Raw genomic sequence first — 22,553 nt, forward strand, 5'->3', positions numbered from 1 at the left:
GTATTTTTACAGACTTTTAAAGCAAACAAATGGAAAACAAAATTAGGGAAACTGCTCTAAAGAATTACTTGTCAGTTGCATGAAATGCAAACCATGGATTATTATGTGTGGTTATTAAAAATGTTTGAGTCTTGAATTGATGGTTTAAAGGCAAAGAACCTTGTGAAACTTATGGCTTAATTTTTAAACTGTAGCTTAATGGTTGTAACAAAAATCTGCAATAAACATGAAATATGTATCTAGCAAATTTAAATAGTTGTCCATCTATCAAAACGAACTAAGGGTGCCTAATTGCAAAAACTGATGCCTTTTTCTCCCTGAGTAAATTAATTGTATGGAGCAGTGTTGATGAACCTTTTTGGCACGAAGTGCCAAAATGGGTGTGTGTATGTCAGAAACCGGAAGAGCAGCTGCCTGGTACACATGCATGCACACTGGGCAGTTGGTCTTCCGGTTTCTGGTGTGCATGTGAAGATCAGCTACCCACTGCATGCACCGGAAACCAGAAGAGAAACTGCCGGTGCGCATGTGCACGTTGAGAAGATGATCTTCTGGTTTCTGGGACGTGCATGCACACCAGCCACCTAGTCTTTTAGTTTCTGGTGCACATGAAGACGAGCTGGCTGGTGCGCAAGCACGTGCTGGAGACTGGAAGATTATCTTCCCGGCACGTACAACATGTTGAGTGGCTGCTCTTCTGGTTTCTGACACTTCCGTGCATGTGAAGACCAGCTGGCTGGCGCGCTGGAACCCAGAAGAGCAACGGCTCGCAAGCCTGGAGAGATCGCTCTGTGTGCATGTGTACCATAGGTTCGCCCTCACTGGTATAGAGTTTCTTCACAAGCAGTTTTTGTAATTATTTCAAAAGAATTGCTTTTTTTTTAAATTAAGCATTAAGATTGCTAGAGGCAGAGGTTCATTTGTATGCCATTGATTTTAGGCTGTTTATAGTGGGTCCTAAAGGATAACCGTTTATCGTTCAGCATTGTTGGATACCTACTTTAACTGAAGGGCTAAAGATCAAATAATTTCATTTAGTGTGTTTTTAAGCTATGTATTGTGCAGGCATTGATTTTGATAGCCATAGGTCTGTTATTTTAAAGAAATCGTTTGGGAAGTCTGTGTCTGCCTGCTTGCCTGTTTATCTGTCTATCTCAGTGCATTTCACAGTACAGTGAAAATGCCAATCATAGAAGTTGGAACATGCAGCTATTGTTGGAGAATTGTGTTGACCGGAGTCCGGGCACAGACCTCTAACATTAAAATATTTAAATATCTGTGCTAAAAGCTGCAAAATTATTAGTTTTGTTTTACAAAAAAAATCAAAAATTCCAAATCCATTGAAAGTTGGTAATCTTTGTAGATTTGGAGCAATTTAAAAAATAGGATAAAGCACTTGCCAAACACCCATCTTGTTAATCTTCTTTATATAATAAAGGGGAAAAAAATAAAATAGAATTTTAGAATTTGCTGAATACATTGGTGCATATTTAGAAGGTTTTCAGAGATGGAATTTTAAGATAAGACACAATACCTTAAATTGTATTATCTAATATTAATTCAAATTTAAAAGCTAGTTGAATTTATTATTAACTTTAAAATTTAAATTTGATTTACATTTCCTGAAGGAAAATTGACTCAGAACACAGATTTATTATTTTCCTTGGTGACCCGTCAAAACCGCGCTCGACTAAACCGCGCCCAATTAAACCGCGTCACTGATGTCATCAACAGGGCGACAACAGCCAGTGCGGAGAAAAAAGGGCGCTTTAAATAGTGCTTTGAAAGCAAGCTGATTCAACTTAAGGTAAGGGTTAGGTTTAGGGTTAGCTTTAGAATTAGGTTTAGGGTTAGGTTAAGGGTTAGGTTAAGGGTTAGGGTTAGGTTAAGGGTTAGGTTTAGGGTTAGGTTAAGGTTTAGGGTTAGGTTAAGGGTTAGGTTTAGGGTTAGGTTAAGGGTTAGGTTTAGGATTAGGATTAGGTTTAGGGGGGTTAGGTTTAGGTTTAGGTGTTAATTTTAGGTTTAGGGTTTACAGCGTGCTTCTGTCTCTGCGCTGTTGTCGCCCTGTTGATGACGTCAGCGACGCGGTTTAGTCGAGTGCGGTTTTGTGGTGGAACCATTTTCCTTGGGTGCCACTGGTATGATATCCTTTAGTATGTGTTGCTTTCTCTTACTCAGTGATGACTTATACCTGAACGTCTTTCTTTTAAAATCTGTAAATTGCCCAGAGTCACTTAGATAGTGAGATGGGTTTTTTTGAATTTAATAAATAAATAAAAATAAAAACTAGTTATAGAATCTCGTTTGTGTTTATTGCAAACTTGTCAAAGAGTGAAGAATATTAGGAGAAGACATAATGGATAGATTACTTGAATAAAGCTTATTTATGTTAGTATTTAGATAATTTAATCTTACACTCTCATGTATATTATAAGGTGACAACTTTTTCCAGGATATTATAAATGTCTAAAGTTGCTATTGAGTTAACACAGAAATTACCAGTCAGTTATATATAAAATAAGTGGCAGGTTTCAAACTGAACTGGAACTAACAAGGCCTTTAAAAAAAAATCAGGACAAATAAAGGAAACATAGGTGAATTCATGCATCATGTATCAATATTCTATATGTGTAAAAGACTGCTTGTTTCACTTCTTTGGTGACAGACAAAACTCATTTTTCTCTGTTTTTAGAGTGACTTGGCAAATCTCTTTTACAACTTTAACCATTTTTATCTGTTTATAGGCTTGCATAGATGATAACATAGATATGGTGAAATTTCTTGTGGAAAATGGAGCCAGCATTAATCAACCTGACAATGAAGGCTGGATACCTCTACATGCGGCTGCTTCCTGTGGATATCTTGATATAGCAGAGTAAGAATGCTTATCTTTATTTGATACAACTTTCTAAATGTCTACAGCAAATACAGTGAATGCCAGTTAAGTGTTAACACAAAAATACTCCCAGCAGCCTGTCAGGTATGAAAACTGGGGTCTTTATAGCAAGGAAATGCAGCATCTCTGCCCCCTCGCCTCCCCCGAGCATAGAGGATAAAAAGTAGAATTTTAAATTTATATGTCTATGTTTGCAATGAATAACCAGATATAATAGTTTCCTATATCTGATGAATTTCGTATTATAGAAATGAATTTTATGCTCTTTGTTTCTCTTACACACTAAGAAGATACTGCTATAATTTTTTATATAGAATGAATCTGATTATAACTAGATTTAAGGAAGAAGGTATTAATTGCACAGACAAGGAATGTGGTGTCTAAAATAGCTTTGCACAAGGCTTAAGCTTGTATTTTGTATTGTGTTGGCTATCCATATGAAGAAGAATGGATTTGAGAAAGACACCGTTTTTAAGCACCTTGGCCTCTTATATTTCATACAGTAAGCTATAAACCTGTTTGTCCTTAAAAGGAATTGGTTCTAACAGTTTTTATTTTTCATTCTCTACTGCATGTGTCAGAATAGTGTTTGAGCAAGCATTTTAGCAACTGGAAAGTTCAGCACTATAAAATAGTATATTGGAAAATATTTAAACTTACAAATAAAAGATATTCTAAATTATTTCTTTTCCCAAATACCACTTTGAAATAGGCCCATAATATTTATTTTTATTAAAACAGTTGGAATTGGGGCTGCTCTCATTTCTTGCTTTGATTTTGGTGATATATGTAGACCATTAATTTAGCAACTGTTTGAAGTTAAGACGGTGCTGAAAAAAGTAACTTCCAACCAGTCTTCACACTAATGTCTATGATCTATCACAGTGTCCTTGCAATCTTCCCAGCTGGTTTATGACAACCAAAGTCAATGAGGGAAGGCAGATTTGTTTGATGAACATAGTTCACATAACAACTGTGGCAGAAAGCCCATAAAATTGGGTGTGACTCACTTGCAATGCTTAGTTCCAGTCCTAATTGTGGTTGTAAATTGAAGACTGTATTTATTTCATGCTGCTTGATAAAAGAGAATAAAGCTCTTTAACTGGTTTAATGCCATGCTTCAATTAGGGTATGTGTTCTAAACTATTGCTGTAATGGAGTGAATGAATACCATATTATAGTTTCATTTAATTTGGATGCAAGTAGAAAATATAGATAAATTTATTTGTAAATTCCTTCTGGAAATATGCCATATGTTCTACAGAAATGTGAGTCCCTAGTAATATAAGCTAATTCTATTATGATTGGAAATCTGGAGCACAAGTGTGAAGAAAAACTAATTTAGGATCTTATGCAAGTAAATAATTCCTGTTCACCCTGGGTGGGAAATAAAATATGACACTGATACGTTGACATCTGTTGATAACAGGAATTGCATGGGGAAATCCCATCTCTTGAAAGCATTTCTAGAATTGATTAAGAAATTGAGATGCTTCAATTTTCCTTCCTTGAAACTATAGTATGGAGAATGTGATGAAATCATATCTATTCTTTACTAATTTGGTATTAAATGTTTGACTTTTTTTTACTATTCTTGCAAACCTCATTCTGTACTTTCTCTAGCTTATCTGGAAAAAGATGTAGGAATCTAATATGAGAAACTTTTTCATATCTGTCAAACTCCATTAATTTCAGATGGTTATATGTTATTTACATGCTAATTTTAATGTATTAAAATTAAAGATTTGATACTAATTACCAAGTATTAATTCATATTGGATATTCTCCTTAGGGGGAGGGGAAGAAGATCCTGGAATGGGTATTGCTCTGTTCTTCTGCCTGGAGACTGAGTCTGTCATCCCTTTTGGTAATGCCTCCTTTGCCTGGTGACCTCCCCCCCCCCCCCCGCCAGTCTTCAGCCAGTGGAGACATTCAAATTTTAACTGCTCCACAGCAGTTAAATTCTCTTCCAAACGTGAGGAAAAAGAAATTGTGAAAAATTGCTTGACAGCGATCTGGTCGGCTAACGGGTTCGTCTCCAGCTATTGCAAGCCGAGGTCCCTGCCTCCCCGCGCCACAGCGCAGGGGGGTGTCACCCCTGAAGGGTCCCCAAATCCCCTGCCACCAGTCCGCTGACAGCAGAGGGGACTCAGTCACTGTCTGGGTTTGCCTGGGCACACTGACAGTGGTGAGTGCGTCCAGTGCTGTTTCAAGCCGCGGCAGTAGATTGTTCATTACGAACCCGATTGCTACGATGTGCTGGGATATGGTGGCCTCTCAGCCTTCAGCCAGCCACCCAAATCAGGGACAGTGCAGCCAGAGAGCTTCTGCCTCGGGAGCAAGGGACAAGAATCATGCTCAGCCTTCCGTGAGCGCCAATGCCTCAAACACACCTGAAAAGGATACTAAGACGAGGCAAAGGGCCATTGAATGTGAAATGGCCAGAGCAGCAAGAGGCCCAGGACGGGGGATCTTCCCTCAGGAAGGAACTGTTTTTCCCCGCCCTTTTGAGTGACTGTTAGAGCTTTGCAATGCAAGCCTCTTGCAACCAGATTACTTTTGCTCCTGGTCACCAGATGGCACCAGAGAGCATATTTCTCCAAGACAACCAGAGGCTTTTGACAGCTCTAAAGCCTATAATGCTGCAACCAAGACTTAACTGAAATGGAAAGCCAACCACCTGCGAGGTCATGGCCATTACCTGAGGCCACCTTTGCACCCACTGTAGCGGGGCTCCTGAACACTTAAGAGGACTAATTTCAAGGGAAATCTTCCAAGGTATTGCTGCTGCGCTTCAGCAGAGCAATCAACCTGCCCAGGCCTTGCCTCCCTACCAGGCTCAATGGTTGGCACACATTCCACAGTGCTCCTGGGTGGACCCTATGTGTGTGCTATTCCGTACCCCGTCCATACACAGTGAGGATTCCTCTGGAGAGAAGGCGCTATCTGGGGATGAGGGTATTCTCCTGAACCATCCCACTTCATAGGCTTGTTCAGTCCTGACATTTAAATCTTTATTACACAAGGCCAAAGCCACTGCAAAATTAGGGACAGACCCTATTACAGAGACGCCTCAGGAGCCAAGGGATTCAGACCACTTGTTCTTTTCTGAGCCCATTGTGGAGAACGAGGAAATCCCCTTTTCCCAATTATTTCTAGATACTGTCCAGAGACAGTGGGCTACTCCAGAGGCCTGGCCTCCACTGATGAGGATGGAAAAAAGACAATACAATGTGTAGTCTCTGCTACAGTTACTTACGGTGGCTGGCCCAGTGGGAGCCTTGACATCAGCTACTCCCTTAATCACTGATGCTATAGACAGCCTCAAGACTGAGGACAAAAAAGTAGAACAGGTCCTATGCAAGAGCCCATCAGGCGGCGGCTTGGTTTGTAAAGCTGCCTCATCAGCATCCTTTTTCAACCACACTTCCTTCCTTTGGCTTCACCAGATCAGACTCCATCAAGAGGTCAACAAATTAATAGCAGCAGCTAAGTACTCAGCAGATGCTACCCTGAATGTGGTTAAGTTCACATCCAGGTCAATAGCCTCCTCAGTCACAGCCAGGCGCCTGCCCTGGCTTAAACACTGGCAGGCTGATAATAGAAGTAAATGGAGGCTGGCATCTGCATCCTTCCAGGACAACAAGCTGTTTGGAGAGGCGTTGGAACTGATCCTGATCGACTCCAAAGGCAGAGGCAAGGTCTTACCTACCCTCTACAAAAGAGTAGACCGGTGCCCATTCCCCTATTTTAGGGGGTAGGCCTTTCATCCTTCTGAGGCTGGGTTTGAATTCCTTCAGCTCCAAAGACCCTTTACCAACAGACAGGACAGCATCTGACAGACCTAGCTTCTGGAACCAACCAACATCTCAGGGCAAACATCCCTTTCAAGGGGCAGGAAGCCGTCCTTACTGCTGCTCCCGCTGACTGTACGTGTGATCCTCCCATTGGTGGTCGTCCAAGTTCTTCACCCATCAGTGGGAGACGACCACATCAGACTTCGGAGTTCTGACTTGGTCAGGCTGGGTCTCCCTCTAGAGCTTCACTCTACTCCCCTGAGTTTCTTTATATCCTGCCCCAAATCATGGGATCCAACCAAAATGGGCTTGATGGAATATGCTATCCAGCACCTTCTGGATATCCAGACCATTCAACAGGTCTCTCCGGACCAACAAGGGCAGGGGTTTTATTTCATTTGTTTCTGGTTCTAAAGAACTTGGAAGGGATGGAGGGCTATTCTAGATCTCAAGTGACTCAACCAGTATGTTATGTACAAGTGGTTCAAAATGCATTCCCTCCAGTCAATCCTGGAGTGCAATAGGGAGGGTGACTTCCTTACCTCCATAGACTTGATGGAGGCATACCTCCACATACTAATCTTACCCGCTCACCAGAAGTTTCTCAGATTTCATTATGCAGGTTGATACTACCAATACAACACCATGCCATTCGGCCTGTCATTGGCATCCAGGACCTTCACAAAGCAACTTTAGTGGCCCATCTCCGAGCATTTCCTATACGGGTCCAGTGCTACTTGGACGACATCTTGGTTCAGTCCTCCACGGAGGCCTAAGTGAAGGAGGATCTGCGGACAGGTAGCTGCCCTGTCTTCGGTTTTGTCATACGGAACTCTGACCTCGATTTTGCAGCATCCCACCATGCACAGGTTTCTCAGGGGCGCAACCAACTTAAAGCCTCCAGTGGTACACAGGTACCCAACCTGGGACCCGTTGAAGGTGTTAAATGCTCTCACTGAGAACCCCTTTGAACCGCTGAGATTGGCCACTTTATGTTTCTTTTTTAAAATATTTTTTTAATTTTTAATTTAAAACAAATACACCATCCTTCTTTACATGCTATAGAAAGTGTATCAGTTGCTTACAAAAAAAACTTTTGTGCATCTCTTCCACTGTCAACAAACATAGTTCATATTAACTTAAGTATTTTAACTCAAATATTTATACATGTCACCATCATTATATCTCCATTTTAATTTGACTATAATTGTTTAAACGTCCATCATAAAATATACCAAAGTTAAATACATAACCACATACTGGCCTTTCAATTACTATTTCTAAACCCTCCACTAACTCTAAATCCTTATGTTCTGTTCTAGCTAAACATCCATAATATTTAATAACAAAGTTTTCTAATCCTTCTTTCCAAATCACTGTTTAAAGTTTACATCAATTTCCTTATGTTATATCCATATCTACATATGCATTGTTATTCTTATTCCTCCTATCAAAACTTTAATTGTATCTAACTTAGTTCTCTTTTTAAATTATTATTATTATACAGTTGTATCACAGCGGCCAGTTGTTTCGCCGGATTTGGCATTGGTTACTAGTCGGGCCCCACCCAGGGGCCTAGGACGTCGTAACGTATTTTCGTAATATGCGTGCAGATCCAAGCAGTGCGGCTTTTTGCATTTGACTGATGGTGATTTTGTCAATTTTTAACTGTTTTAAATGTAATTCCAGTGCTTTTGGAATAGCACCCAATGTGCCAATTACCACTGGAATTACCACTGCTGGTTTGTGCCATAGTCGTTGAATTTCGATTTTTAAGTCCTGGTATCTTGCGATTTTTTCATGTTCCTTCTCGGCGACCCTGCTATCACCTGGTATTGCGATGTCTATGATTGTGACCTTATTTTTCTCAACCAGTGTGATGTCTGGTGTATTATGCGCCAGTATTTTGTCGGTTTGTATACGGAAATAATAATAATAATAATAATAATAATAATAATAATAATAATAATAATAATAATAATAATTGTATAATCCAAAGGGATTGCTGATCTTCTTTACATGGGTACCATTCAATATTCATATCCAATTATACTCATCATAACACTATACACTACACATTGTATACATTAATAACATTTTCAGTTATTTATTTAAGCTATATCTGTTATCAATAAATTTCACTATGTTTAACTAGTTTTAAATTATATTCTTCCATCTATCAACCTGTATCTTTCCAATAACAAAACAATCTCACATCTTCTGCCATTTGTGGTGCCAGTCCTCTGATCATCTTCTTGATCAGCTTTGTATGGACTTCTCTTAGCAACTCCTTGCTTGTAAGATCTCTCATATAATCTTGATGCCATCTTTCTGTTTCCTTATTCAGCTTGTCTTTGGTTGTCAGCAGTGTTATCAATACTTTTGCTAATATAATTTCTTTAAGTCCATAGATTCTTTAATTTTTTCTTCTTCGATATCCTACCCTCTAGAATATATTTCCTCTCCATTTAATTCTGCTTTCAGTATTCCACGCTTTCCATTTTCAGGAACAAACTAATTACCATCAATATCAGCAGGTTTAATCTCTTTATATTCATTTTCCACTTCGGTTTTTTGAGTTTCAATCACCCCATCTTGCATTTGATAAACATCCTCAATTTTTTCATCATATTTTATTGTTATGTGCTCTAAGTTTTTCCTCTATTCTTTCATATGTATTTGATATTTTTTATATTTCTGAAAGTATCTTTTTCAAATTTGAAACTTCTATTTTCTTTTGAAGTTGTGCCATTCTAACAAACACAGCTGCTCTAGCTTGGAAGGTTAATAAGATTAAGGCATAGATTCACAAAGGATGTTGTTTCCACTTCAAAGGGCCATCTGTGTGCTTCCCTTCTTATCACTCTCTGTAGCCAAGCAGTAAAACCTTGGGATGCCAAGTCAAAAACAATCCATGAAAGAACAAAGACCTCCCAGCCTCCGAGCAGCGGTAACTCTGTTAAAAAGTTTCCTTTTGTATCTTTTTTGTATTTCAAGTTAGAAAAAGGAGTCCAATCTTTAAATGAATTAGAAAACTACTCACAGCAATGAAAGAGGAAAACTTTAGCCTATAGATTACAGAGAATCATAAAGAAAAGGTAGAAGAAGAAAACTTAATCCATCCGTTCCAAAAGGCTTGCATAAATTCTATCCATGAAGATAGCATTTTAAAAGTAAGATAACCACTGTCCAAAACCATTCCAAATTTAATTCTGCCGCTCGACTCTTCAATTTAAATTAATTTTTAAGTTTTTATAGGCAGTCTCTTTTTTTAAAACAGTAAAAGTTCCTCACCAGCCAGAAACACTTTCACTTTATGTATCCTTCCATTTTGGAGCCGCCCCGACGTCATCTTCCTTGGCTGGATTTTTTGCTGCCGGCTTGAAGAACTTCTCTTGCTTATTTCAGGGATTTTGCGATATCCCTGAGATCAGCAAGACGTATTCTTCCTGTTCACCATCTCTTCGGGATGGTTTAGGTCCATTTGGATCACCCAGCGGCAAAAGTATTGGCTGCGGTCTCAGAGCATCGAGACCGCACGACCATATCATCACGACGTTGGCTCCTTCTCCACTTTGTGTTTCTTCACCTGCAAGGTGGCATTCCTGGTTGCCATCACATCAAGTCAGAAGGATTTTGGAACTGGCGGTCCTTTCGGTGAGGGAGGACCTTTGCGTATTCCATCCAGACAGAATTGTATTATGCTTGGATCCCACCTTCGTTCTCACAGTTAATTTCTGATTTCACAGGGCCCAGGAGTTGATTCTGCCAATCATCTGCCCGGGCCCACTCACGCTTGGGAGAAGAAGTGGCACACCTTGGATGTTAGGAGGCTCTCCATATTTACATCAAGCAGATTTCCTCCTTCCGGAAGATGGAGTCACTTTTTGCCTCTTTTCAGCCTTCCTCCTTGGGTACCAGGGTCACCTTGATGACGGTGGGATTGTGGATTCGGGCAGGCATCGCCAGGACCTACAAGACCCAGGCCCTTCCAGTGCCTAGGCGTATCACGGCCCATTCCTCCGGAAGCGCAGCCATGACAATGGCGTGGACCACACAGGCCTCTATAGAGAATATCTGTAGAGTGGCAACTTGGTCCTCTCCATCCTCCTTCATCCACCATTACAAGTTGGACATCTTCGCTTCGGCTGAGGTGGCTTTTGGCAGGAGAGTCCTCCAGAGGGTCCACGGGGCTTTGGACCAGACTGCGGCCCATCTGTAAGATTGGAGGGCTTTGGTAAGTCCCATTCCTGGATCCTCTTCCCTTCCCCCTATGGAGAAGGAGCGTTGGTCCTACCTGATATGTAGGAAAGGGAAGAGGATCCAGCCACATCCTAAGAACCGTCTGGTCCACAGTCCAGCAGGGGCTAATATTTTCAACGGTCACAAGCCTTGTCATCGCTACGTCTTCACTGAAACTGGGAAGGTCTCCAGACAAAGGAGGTGTTACCAAAAAAGACGACAGGCTCAGTCTCCAGGCAGAAGAACAGAGCAACACCTATTCCTGGATCCTCTTCCTTTCCCTACAGGAAGCAGTGTGTCAGGTAGGACCAACACTCCCTTTCCCAAAAAGATTCAGATTTATCTCTTTTTTGAAAAACCTGTCTGTTACTTGTGCACTAGAGAATACTGCTTGGAAAGATACAAACAAATACAAAAACAAAAAAAAATAGGACTGCTCTGAGGTTATGTTACCATAGTTGATGTTAATTTTATAATCTTCCAGTGTTTTGCAGAAGATCTTATTTTAAGTGGGATGTTTTCACAGTTCATAACCAGAGATTTAAAACAGATAGAGGAGAATATTTGTAAGTCAGGGTTGAAGTAAGGAGTCCTTGGTGTTCTCTGTATTTGGTTGTTTCCTTGCATCTGTAACATCACCAAATATTTCATAATGGTTTCAAATTTATGCAAACTTTGTATGTCTAGTTTGGTGATAAAGGAACTCTACAAGGAATAGGTTCCTTTTCTGTTGCATTTCTATCATGCTATAGAAATGTTCTTTTCATAGCTCTTGAAATGTTAAATTCCTGAGCTTGCTTTATTTGGTAGGATATAATAACTTCTGCTTTACTTCTGTTTTTGTTCAATTTTGACTACTCTTATTACTTTTTGTACACTTTCTTCCAACTGAGGCTTGAAATAAATTTCCACAGGCATGCTTTTTAATGGTGCTGGAATTATTCAATGAAGTGGGGAATCTTGGCTCGTGAGCCAGATTTCCAAATTGATATTTTCAAGGGTCCTGTCCAGTCTTGCTATCTCTTTGCCATCTGTTATAATAAATATGTGATGTAGGAAAAGTTTTGAATGCCCAGAAATAGATTGTCTCAATTCGACCCTATACTTAGATTATGCCTAAATATGTACCATAACAATTAGAAGGAAGGAGTTGTTTTAGCAAAAGATGATAAGGGTGGTATATATTCATCAGCACTGGAAATAAAAGGGTTCGGCATAGTGGTCTCAAAGACCCTGTAAAAAAATGCAAATACCAGGAGTCTGCAAAGAGTATAAATTCTCCCATTCCCCACCATCCAGTCAGAGCTTAAGAAGCTTCTTGCGTGAGAAGCAAAATGTCTTCAAAGAAAAAGAAAGTCCAGTTGCCTCTTGAAAAACCACCTTTGGGACTTTGGAATTGTCAAGTACAGGAATCCCCAGGTTAAGAATGAGTTCCAGTCCTTAACTCAGTCTTTAATTTGAATTTGTGTGGCTAGTCCTCAACTTATGACTATAATTTGGGTCAGAGTTTCCATTATAAATCACCATTGTGGTAAGATATATCATACTTTTATAACCATGTTTACAATGGCCATTAAGTAAATCACCATAGTCATTAAGCAAATGTTGCAGTTTTAAGTGGTAACTTATTCTTCCAAATGGGTGTTTATTGTTGGAAGCTGGCCAAAAAGGGTGCAAGTCATGATCATGTGACTACAGAACACTGCAACTGGTCATAAATGCAAGCTAGTGTCCATGTGCCCAAATTGCAATCATGTGACCATGGGGGGTGTTACCAGTTACAAGTACAAAGACTAGACTTTTTATAGCATTATTGTAACTAAATGAATGGTCGTAAGTCAAGGAATGCTTCATTTAAGTCGGAACTTGTATTGACAAATGGACTGCCATTACTAAAAATGGTAGTTGGTGTTCTTGAGGTGACCAAAGTGTTCAAGCCATGCAGTGCTTTCAGGAGACATTGAAACAGGCTGTATAATAAAAACATGTGGCTTCTCTGTTTCTTTATGACTTTTGGTATTTTTTAAAAGTTTAAAATGTTTGATATGAACCTATGACAATCACTTAAGGATTTTATTTCATATCAAATTGATGTTCCATTTCTTCCGTGTCATCCATTTTTTATAAAATGAATAGTCACTCATTTTCTGTGGTTGAGATAGATCTAAGCAACAGTTTTGCATATATTTATGCAAAATATATTTATAAAAGGTTGGTTTTTTTTGCAAATTTTGTAATTAAAATGATTACAGTTATTGTTAGTTAGTAGAGGTGTGGCACCAGTTTCTTCTGTTAAGCATCTGTCTCAAATTCTTAATGCAACTTCCTAAGCTTATATGATGCTGTTCTTCTTTTTCAAATTTATAAAGCTATTTTCTAGGTGTGTGTGAAATCAAAAATAAGTTTTATTTCTAAGCTGAAACAAGCCATCACATTTTAGAAGTTATGCTTAACTGGATAATCTTTAATTCAGCAACCAGAGCATCCAGAAAGTCTCTGTTGTTCTGGACTTTGGGCAAAAGAAAGGGAGATCTAGAGAGATCTTTACAGGAGAAGTAGGGCAAAACTGTTACAATGGTACATGCCACCCCCCACCACCAGCACCACACACACACACCTTTAGCCTTATCATGTTGCCTATGAGCTTATTTATCTTAGTTGCTGCTATGGTGAATCCTACCAGTTTGTATAGCCATGAACAGAAATAAAGGTGGGCCACACGTGCATGCACTGGGGGCAGGGGGGCATGCACACATTGCATTATGGGTGGGTGAGTGCACTTTTGCACATGCACTCTTTTGGCACTTGGCAACGAAAAGGTTAGCCAAGTTGGTTATTACCTTTAAAGCTCTACATGGCTTAGGATCAACCTATCTGTGAGACCGCCTACTGCCATACACCTCCCAACGGCCGATAAGATCCCACAGGGTGGGCCTCCTTCGGATACCGTCAGACGGACAGTGTTGGCTGGCGGGCCCCCGGAGGAGAGCCTTCTCTGTGGCTGCTCCAACCCTGTGGAATCAGCTACCCCCAGAGGTCCGGACCTTACCCACTCTCATGGCCTTCAGGAAAGCCATTAAAACCTGGCTGTTCCGGCAGGCCTGGGGCTGTTGACCTTAGTGTTAAGGTCCAGCCCCGATTAGAACGTATGTGTGTTGTGAATTTTAAACTATTTTTTACTTATTTTCTTTTTCCTTCTTTCGTTGTAAGCCGCCCGGAATCCTCCGGGATTGGGCGGCCTATAAATTTAATAAATGAATGAATGAATGAATAGCCATCACTGACATGTTAGCATACTATACCAAGAAGATATGAAATGATCATATCACCATATGGTAAATGAAGTAGAAAATTTTGTGCATTTACAATATAGAAAATCTGCTCAAATCAAATACATTCTTCTGGGTAATCCAAAATGCCCTAAATACAATTTTTGATGATTCAGTCTTAATCTCAGATCTATAGAGATAAATATTTAAATTTAAAATGTAACTTTTAATATGCTGTCTATATATTGTGCAATCATTTTATTTATCATTTTGACTGGGGATTATTTTTGATCTGGACTTTGATAAAATATTAGTTCAGTAAACGAAGCTTTACGTTTATTTCAAAATTATATTGGGGAATTTAATGAGTTAGGTTTGTACTATACTGAAAAGACTTGGATTTATATAATTTAAAAACTAGGCATTGTGAGTTTTGTGTGAAACTAGATTATGTAGAAATGCATACATCTCTGATGGATTAAATAATTCTGAGAACAATAAGAAGAATTACTTCCTATAAGGCTCACTATTTTGAGCCAAAATTTCTCTTGAAACATGAAGGGAGAAGGAAGAACCATTTCCAACTCTTTGCATTTTAAGGAGGAATGCAGTTTTTTCTTCTTTCAGCAGTGAATGGAAAAAAACATGCATGGGGAAAATTCTCAGCACTCAGAAACAATGTTTCTGGTTAGTAATTATTTTTGGTGAGATGCTGATTTGTGAAAAGGCATGGATACTGTGTAGAGAGGAAAGTCTCCAGGCTGTGGAGGGGGTCACATCTGGCTATTATCACAGCCTGATTGGTTGAGACTGAGTGTCAATCTTGAAGCCATGCCTCTTCCTCTGTAGTTCCAGTTTGTCAGTCTGGTCAAGATGACTGTGATAAGATTTAGCTCCTGAGCAAAATTTATTTTTTTGAATTTAAATTGGCTTTTCTAAATTGTTAAAGACTAAATTCAGGCTGCTGGCATTATTAAGGGCTGTCTCCGTTGCCACCCGATCGAGCGCCGGAGTGCCAGTTCAGCTTTCTGCTCCGGGCCCATTTGCCACACAAAGCCTGGGTGATTCCTGGCACTCGGGGTGACTGGCTTTGAGCAGCTGATGCCTTTTTTTCCTTTGCATGGCAGCGGTAATCGCTGCAGAAGCTTTTAGGTGGTGCGACAGCCTGTGATCTTGCCACAGGGCTCTGAGCAGCCATTGAAGCGGTCATTTTAAAGCAGCTGCGTGTGCCGGGTGGCCATTTTAGAGCGTCAACATAGTTTGGCAACTGTTGGAAGAAGCCACGGGTGCCGGATGGCACCTTTAGAGGGCAGGAGGTGATCGCCGTGGAGGCTAAAAGGACAACAGCCATAGCAAGTGCAGAGAGAGGCAGCCGATTCCTGCATTTCTACGCCCACCACTGAGCTGTTGTTGGAGAGCCCTGGTGTGAGTATCTCCCAAGGAAGATAAAAAGGCAGATGCCAGGCCCCAGCTTCTGAGGCCCCAGTTCAGGATGCCTTCCCTGGGGGTGGCTACATCCCCAGCTAGACCCCACACCAGGGCCACAAGAACCAAGGCCCTAACCTCTCAGTGCCCATCAAGGGGTATTATCAGAGATGAGCAGCACAAGCAGCTATGGTCGAGAAGAGGGGGGCTTGGGCCGTACAGCAGGTAGAGATCCAGGCACATCGGCCCAGCCCTTCTCCCAGATCTAGATCCCCTGTCAGGTTACCCAGCCTTTTTCTCCTTCACTATCTCCTGTTAGGCGAAGGCATAGTAGGCAGGAGGTCTCCCCTTCACCATCTATTTTCCCCAGCTATTAGGGAGGTCATAGGGGATCCCCTGGAGGGCATTTCTAGGGACTACTTGATCCCTAGAACCAACCTGGCACCACAGGCAGATGTAGAGCCTGTGGATCCTTATGAGTACCTGGCATATATGGTTAATCTGCCAGAGAGCCTATGGAGAATTGTAACATCAACCATCTCCTTGGGTATTGCCTCGGGTATGAATCAGCAAAAACAACCATTTCAGGGTCCCAAAAGGGCGATGGAGAGCAACAGGACCCAATCCTTGGTCCAAACAGCATGCCCTTGGGAAGGACAGAAACCAGCTTCCCTTGCTAGCGAGATATCCCTGGTGGGGGTGGAAGTTCACAAGGATCTTGAGCTCTCTGATGACAAGGAGACATCTGTCCCAGATACCCCAGCCTTTTCAGGGCTTTTTTCTCCGGCCCTCTTTAAGGCCTGTTCTATTACCAAATTGGGCGCTGGATCTGCTGCTCCGGCCAAGGCCACAACTCAGGATGATCCTGGCAAGATCATGTTTTCTAAGACATCTACTGAAAAGAAGAGGTGCCTGCTTCTCCCCTTTTTTTTGGAGGTTATCAAGAACCAATGGGCTCGCCCGCAGAGTCTTCCGAATCCTGGCAGCAACAATCAGCAGTTTTATAATATGGACAAGGAATTTTCAGATGCCCTACAGGTCCCAACAAAAGATGCCCCAACAGTAGATACTTCATCGTCCCTTATTGCTTTAATGCAACATTTGGCTGCCAGGCAGGTAATAGTGGGCTTTGTGTCTTCTGATAGAATATTCATGTAGTAATTATCTTCCTGGAAATTTATTTATTAGGGCAGAATATAAATAGACATAATACTACTCTAAATTTTACAATGTGATAATCCTTGTGAAATGGTTATGATCTCATTGTCACTATGCAGGTAGGTGAGCTTGATTAATGGATTTTAGAATATCTGCCTTTTAGTAAAGCAGATGGTAATCTATTGTGTCTGGCTTTGAAGAAGGTTGCCCTTGGCCTCTGGAGAAAAAGGTCCTCTAAATATTTTGCTGGTTCTCAAATGCTATTTTTTATCTATTTTTTGAGATTTAGACATTGATTGTCTAGCTTTTAATTCCATATATTTTATTCTTTGGCTGAGTAGGTGTTTAACTTGAAATATTAGGAATGGTGCTGAGAGCCAACAATGTGTGAACTTTTGCAATGCAAACTATCTCTGCAACTTAAATGGGTAAAGCTATCAAACACTGGATTTTTCAGCCCACTAATCCATCACCATTTTTCAGGCCCTTGTCAGGATTGCTATAATTTATTTTTCAAATCTTAGCAGGGCATTTGGAGTTACATTGGATGCAGCGATAATTGATCTCAGAGTTTTTGTTTGGACTGATTCCTGGCCATTCTTGGTGTAAATTCCCACTTGTGTATCGCAGAGGATTTTGAGCTAACAATTTGGTCTCAAAGACTTGCCACAGTAATTGGTTAACCTCCATTTGTGTTTTTAAAAAACGCTCCTTAGAAGCGTTTGAGGATCTCACAGCTGACTGTACTACTAGCTAGAGTACAGTTGAGACTGGAATCTTTATCGTTAAGCTGTACAATTGTAAAATGTCTCAAAGATCTTAAGATTTAAAGGAAATTAATCACTGACTGTAATTATTTCATAACTAAATTATACTTTTATATTTAACATGTCAGACCTAATGATCTAAATAAACCAAGTTTCAATATGATACTACTAAGTTCTTAAAAGAACAAAATGAATTTAGCTCTGTCCAAGAAAAACAAAAATGCATTTTTCTGTATATAAAGTATATGTAATTCTGTCCCAATTTTCTGGAAAAAACACTCATTTTTTTCCCTCCTTATTTTTAGAATTTACAGAAGTTTTACATTTCTAGGTCAGCTAAATGTTAAACATTTTTTGACTAATAAAATTTGTTGAACATTCTTAATAGTAACTATATTTGTTAATATCCATATGAACAAGAAAATAATCACTGCTGTGTGACAGTATTTTAATCTTTGTACTGTATTATCTACTTAAAACAAATATTTGGTATTTTTCTTGACTTTTATATTATTGACTGGAGTGATTATTCAGTTGTATTGCATCAGTGTTGCTTTCTTTCCTTGCAGCTGGGAAACTGTATAGATATGGTGTGTATATACTGTATATACATATATATCTCCTTAGGCCAATGCAAACCTGGATAGTTGTTAATAGAGGAAAATCAGCATTTAGCACTTAGACTTTATATACCGCTTTACAGTGCTTTACAGCCCTCTAAACAGTTTACAGAGTCAGAATATTGTCCCCAACAATTTGGGTCCTCATTTTAACAACCTCTGAAAGGTGGAAATTTGAATTTGAATTTGAATTTATTAAAATTTATAGGCCGCCCTTTTCCCTAAGGGGACTCAGGGCGGCTTACAATCACAAGGGAGGGAAGTGCAACATCAAAAACAAAACAAAATGTGAACAAAGAAAAAAAATAGTAAAACACAACTTTCGTTCAACAATCAAACACTCGGGCGGGTGAATTAGGAACCTATCCCCAGGCCTGCTGGGAGAGCCAGATCTTGAGGGCTGCGCGGAAGGTCTGGACGGTGGTGAGGGTACGGATCTCAGCGGGGAGATCGTTCCACAGGGTCGGAGCTGCAACAGAAAAGGCTCTCCTCCGTGTGGTCGCCAGTCGGCATTGACTGGCAGATGGGATTCGGAGGAGGCCCAGTCTGTGCGATCGAATTGGTCGAAGGGAGGTAATCGGCAGGAGGCGGTCTCTCAAGTACCCAGATCCACTACCATGGAGTGCTTTAAAGGTGGTCATCAGTACCCTGAAGCGCACCCGGAGACCAACAGGTAGCCAGTGCAGCTCGCGGAGGACAGGTGTAACGTGGGCGAACTGCGGTGCGCCCACTATCACTCGCGCGGCTGCATTCTGGACTAACTGTAGTCGCCGGATGCACTTCAAGGGCAACCCCATGTAGAGCCCATTGCAGTATTCCAGCCTAGAGATCACAAGGGCTCGAGTGACTGTTGTGAGAGCCTCCCGGTCTAGGTAGGGCCGCAACTGGCGGACCAGGCGAACCTGGGCAAATGCCCCCCTGGTCACAGCTGACAGCTGGTGGTCAAAAGTCAGCTGTGGGTCCAGGAGGACTCCTAAGTTGCGGACCCTATCTGAGGGGTGTAAAATTTGACCCCCCAGCCTAAGTGTTGGTACATTCGCCAAATTATTGGGAGGGAAGCACAACAGCCACTCGGTCTTGTCCGGGTTGAGTACCAGTTTGTTAGCGCTCATCCAGTTCCTAACGGCCTCTAGACCCTGGTTCATCACGTCCACCGCTTCATTGAGTTGGCACGGGGCGGACAGATACAGTTGCGTATCGTCCGCATATTGGTGGTATTTTATCCCGTGCCTCCGAATGATCTCGCCCAGCGGTTTCATGTAAATGTTAAATAGTAGGGGGGATAAGACCGAACCCTGTGGCACCCCACATGTTAGGGGCCTCAGGGACGATCTCTGCCCCCCGACCAACACCGACTGCGACCTGTCCGAGAGGTAGGAGGAGAACCACTGTAAAACAGTGCCTCCCACTCCCACCTCCCGCAGTCGTCGCAGAAGGATACCATGGTCGATGGTATCGAAAGCCGCTGAGAGGTCAAGGAGAACCAGGATGGATGCATAGCCTCCATCTCTGGCCCTCCAGAGATCATCGGTCAATGCGACCAAAGCGGTTTCTGTGCTGTAACCAGGTCTGAAGCCGGACTGGAAGGGGTCAAGATAACTAGCTTCCTCCAAGGCCCGTTGAAGCTGGAAGGCCACCACCTTCTCAACAACCTTCCCGATAAAGGGGAGGTTGGAGACAGGACGAAAGTTGTTTAAAATGGCTGGATCCAAGGATGGTTTCTTCAGGAGGGGTCTCACCACTGCCGTTTTAAGTACGGCGGGGAAGTGCCCCTCCCGAAGGGAGGCGGTCACGACCGCCTGGATCCAGCCATGTGTCACCTCCCTGCTGTTGGCAACCAGCCAGGAGGGACACGGGTCCAGAATACAGGTGGAGGCACTTACAGCTCGAATGGCCTTGTCCACATCCCCAGAGGCAACATCCTGGAACTCAACCCAGAGATGATTTGCCAAGCGGTCCTCCTGTGTCTCGGCTGGATCTACTGCGGTGGAGTCCAAGTCCGACCGAAACCGAGCTATTTTGTCCGCCAAGAATTGAGCATAGTCCTCAGCCCTACCCTGCAAGGGGTCTCCCGCATCCCTCCTGTTAAGGAGGGAGCGGGTTATCCTAAACAGGGCGGCTGGGCGTGACTCGGCGGACGCAACCAAGGCAGAAATGTATGATCTTTTGGCAGTTCTCAATGCTCGAACGTAGTCCTTGGTGCAGGTGGTTAGAAGTGCTCGGTTCGCCTCGGACTTATCGGACCTCCACTGGTGCTCTAGGCATCTCCTCCGGCGTTTCTTCTCCCGGAGCTCCTCGGTAAACCAAGGGGGCCTCCGGGATCCACTGACCCGGAGGGGCCGTAGTGGCGCAATCCGATCAAGAGACTCCGACGCCGCCGAGTGCCAGGCGGCAACCAGAGTCTCCGCCGAACTGTGGGCGAGAGTATCAGGAATGACCCCAAGCTCCGTCTGGAACCTCAATGGGTCCATAAGTCGCCTGGGGCGGAACCACCTGGTCGGTTCCTCCTCCCTACGGTGGGGGTTTGGCCTCCGGAAGTCAAGCCTCAGTAGGCAGTGGTCTGACCACGACAGGGGTATGATCTCATTACCCCTCAGACCAAGATCACACATCCACTGCTCCGAGAGGAATACGAGGTCGAGCATGTGACCCGCTGCATGGGTTGGGCCCCGAATTACCTGGGTCAAGCCCATGGCTGTCATGGAAGCCATGAACTCCTGCGCCCCATCAGAGCGTTCACCGAGCGATGGCAAATTGAAGTCCCCCAGAACTATAAGCCTGGGGAACTCAACTGCCAGCTCGGCTACTGACTCGAGGAGCGAGGGGAGGGATGCTGCAACGCAGTTGGGAGGCAGGTACGTTAGCAGCAAACCCACTTGACCCTTGAGGTCCAACTTTATCAGCAGGGACTCACACCCGACAAGCTCCGGAGCAGGGACCCTACGAGGTAACAGAGACTCCCGGATTACAATAGCCACACCGCCACCCCTTCCCTGGGCTCTCGGCTGATGAAGCACCTGAAATCCCTCTGGGCACATCTCTACAAGGGGGACTCCTCCTTCTGTGCCCAGCCAGGTTTCAGTAATACATGCCAGGTCTGCCCTCTCGTCAACAATTAAGTCCCGGACGAGGGGAGCCTTGTGAATAACAGACCTGGCATTTAGCAACAGCAGCCTGAGACCAGGGTCCTGGCTACTCGCGCCATCTGGTCTTGGAGTGGGACTCAAAGGGCCGGAAGGAGGGATCTCTGTAATGTAGCGAACCCTCCTTCCCCGGTAATGGCTAGCCCTAAGGTCCCCGCCGTATCTGCCTCTCCCTGTCACGACCGCAATGCTCCGACCCACTCCCGTGGCCGTAGTCCCCCCAATCACCCCGGTACCCCCCGCCTTCCCTAGCAGGTCCTCCGAGCCAAGCATACTCAGACACTCACACAACCAGTCCCCACGTAATTATTAAAATACACAAATGCAACAGTAATAACAATAAAAGTGGGTCACTCACACACTTACATACAATCCCATATACTCAACATACTAAAGATAGAAGAAAAAGGGAGAAAAAAAAGAAGGAAATAAGAAGAATAAAAGTAGCGCAAAATTGTTAAAGTGCGAGTTCAGGGAGAGCCAAATAGTTCTCAGCAGATGGCTCTGCAACAGACAGATTCTGGGAAAATCCAGAAAGTCCAGAGTAGTTGAAGGAAGCAGGGGGCTTTCTCGCATACTGCAGTACCCCCGCTCATCTAATGGTGGCGCTCTCTGAGGCCAGAAGTCCAGGGTAGTATCAGGTAGCAGTGGCCGTGCCAGATGGAAATGCAGTCCAGAAGCCGCGCTCAAAAAAGAGTCAGATGTCGAACAGCAGAAGGCCCTGTAGAAGGCCCTGCAGCAGCAGCAACCAGGTGGGGGGGAGAATTCACCGAAAGGAGGGGCCAAGCCGAAGGGAGCGGGAGGAGGGGGTGCCCAGCCGAGCTGGAATGGCAGTAGATGTGAACAGCCTCCCATTCTCTCCCAGTACTGTTCCTGGCTGACCACCTTCTCCATGGGGCGATGGCTAGCCCGGCGTGAATCTCAATCCCTCACAAGGAGCAGCTGAAATGCCAAAGCCGAAAAGAAAGAAACGTCACCCAGCAGCAGGAGGGGGAGGGCGAGGCTCTCTTAGCCAGCAATTAAAGAGGGCCAAAGCTCCCTCAGGCCAAGATTGTAGATTGGCCTCGTTAAGAAGGCGCCGTTACTGTCTATTGTTCATGTGGCGAGGGGGGGGCAGCGGGGGGGGCAGCAGAGGAGGGCGGGGGGGGTGCCCAGCAGTCGCTCGCCAGAAATTATCAGGCCACTGGAGCAGGCTCCTTCAGCCTCCCTCCAGATGAAAACGCCGCTCTCCCCGAT

The 22,553-nt window shown here is 43.0% G+C and overlaps 1 protein-coding gene across 2 annotated transcripts in view; it reads left to right on the forward strand.

The window, feature by feature from the left end:
- Positions 1-22,553, forward strand: part of PPP1R12A (protein phosphatase 1 regulatory subunit 12A) — a 121,041-nt gene that overhangs the window by 31,555 nt on the left and 66,933 nt on the right. For both annotated transcript variants that reach the window (XM_087723398.1, XM_014065024.2), the window contains exon 2: positions 2,745-2,875. In XM_087723398.1, coding sequence (XP_087579524.1) covers positions 2,745-2,875 — 131 coding nt within the window. The remainder of the gene's footprint in view (positions 1-2,744; positions 2,876-22,553) is intronic.

Source organism: Thamnophis sirtalis, unplaced genomic scaffold, assembly GCF_051295495.1.
Source record: "Thamnophis sirtalis isolate CommonGarterSnake01/CBP01778 unplaced genomic scaffold, rThaSir2_p1.2 scaffold_9, whole genome shotgun sequence".
In the NCBI taxonomy this organism is placed as follows: domain Eukaryota; kingdom Metazoa; phylum Chordata; class Lepidosauria; order Squamata; family Natricidae; genus Thamnophis; species Thamnophis sirtalis.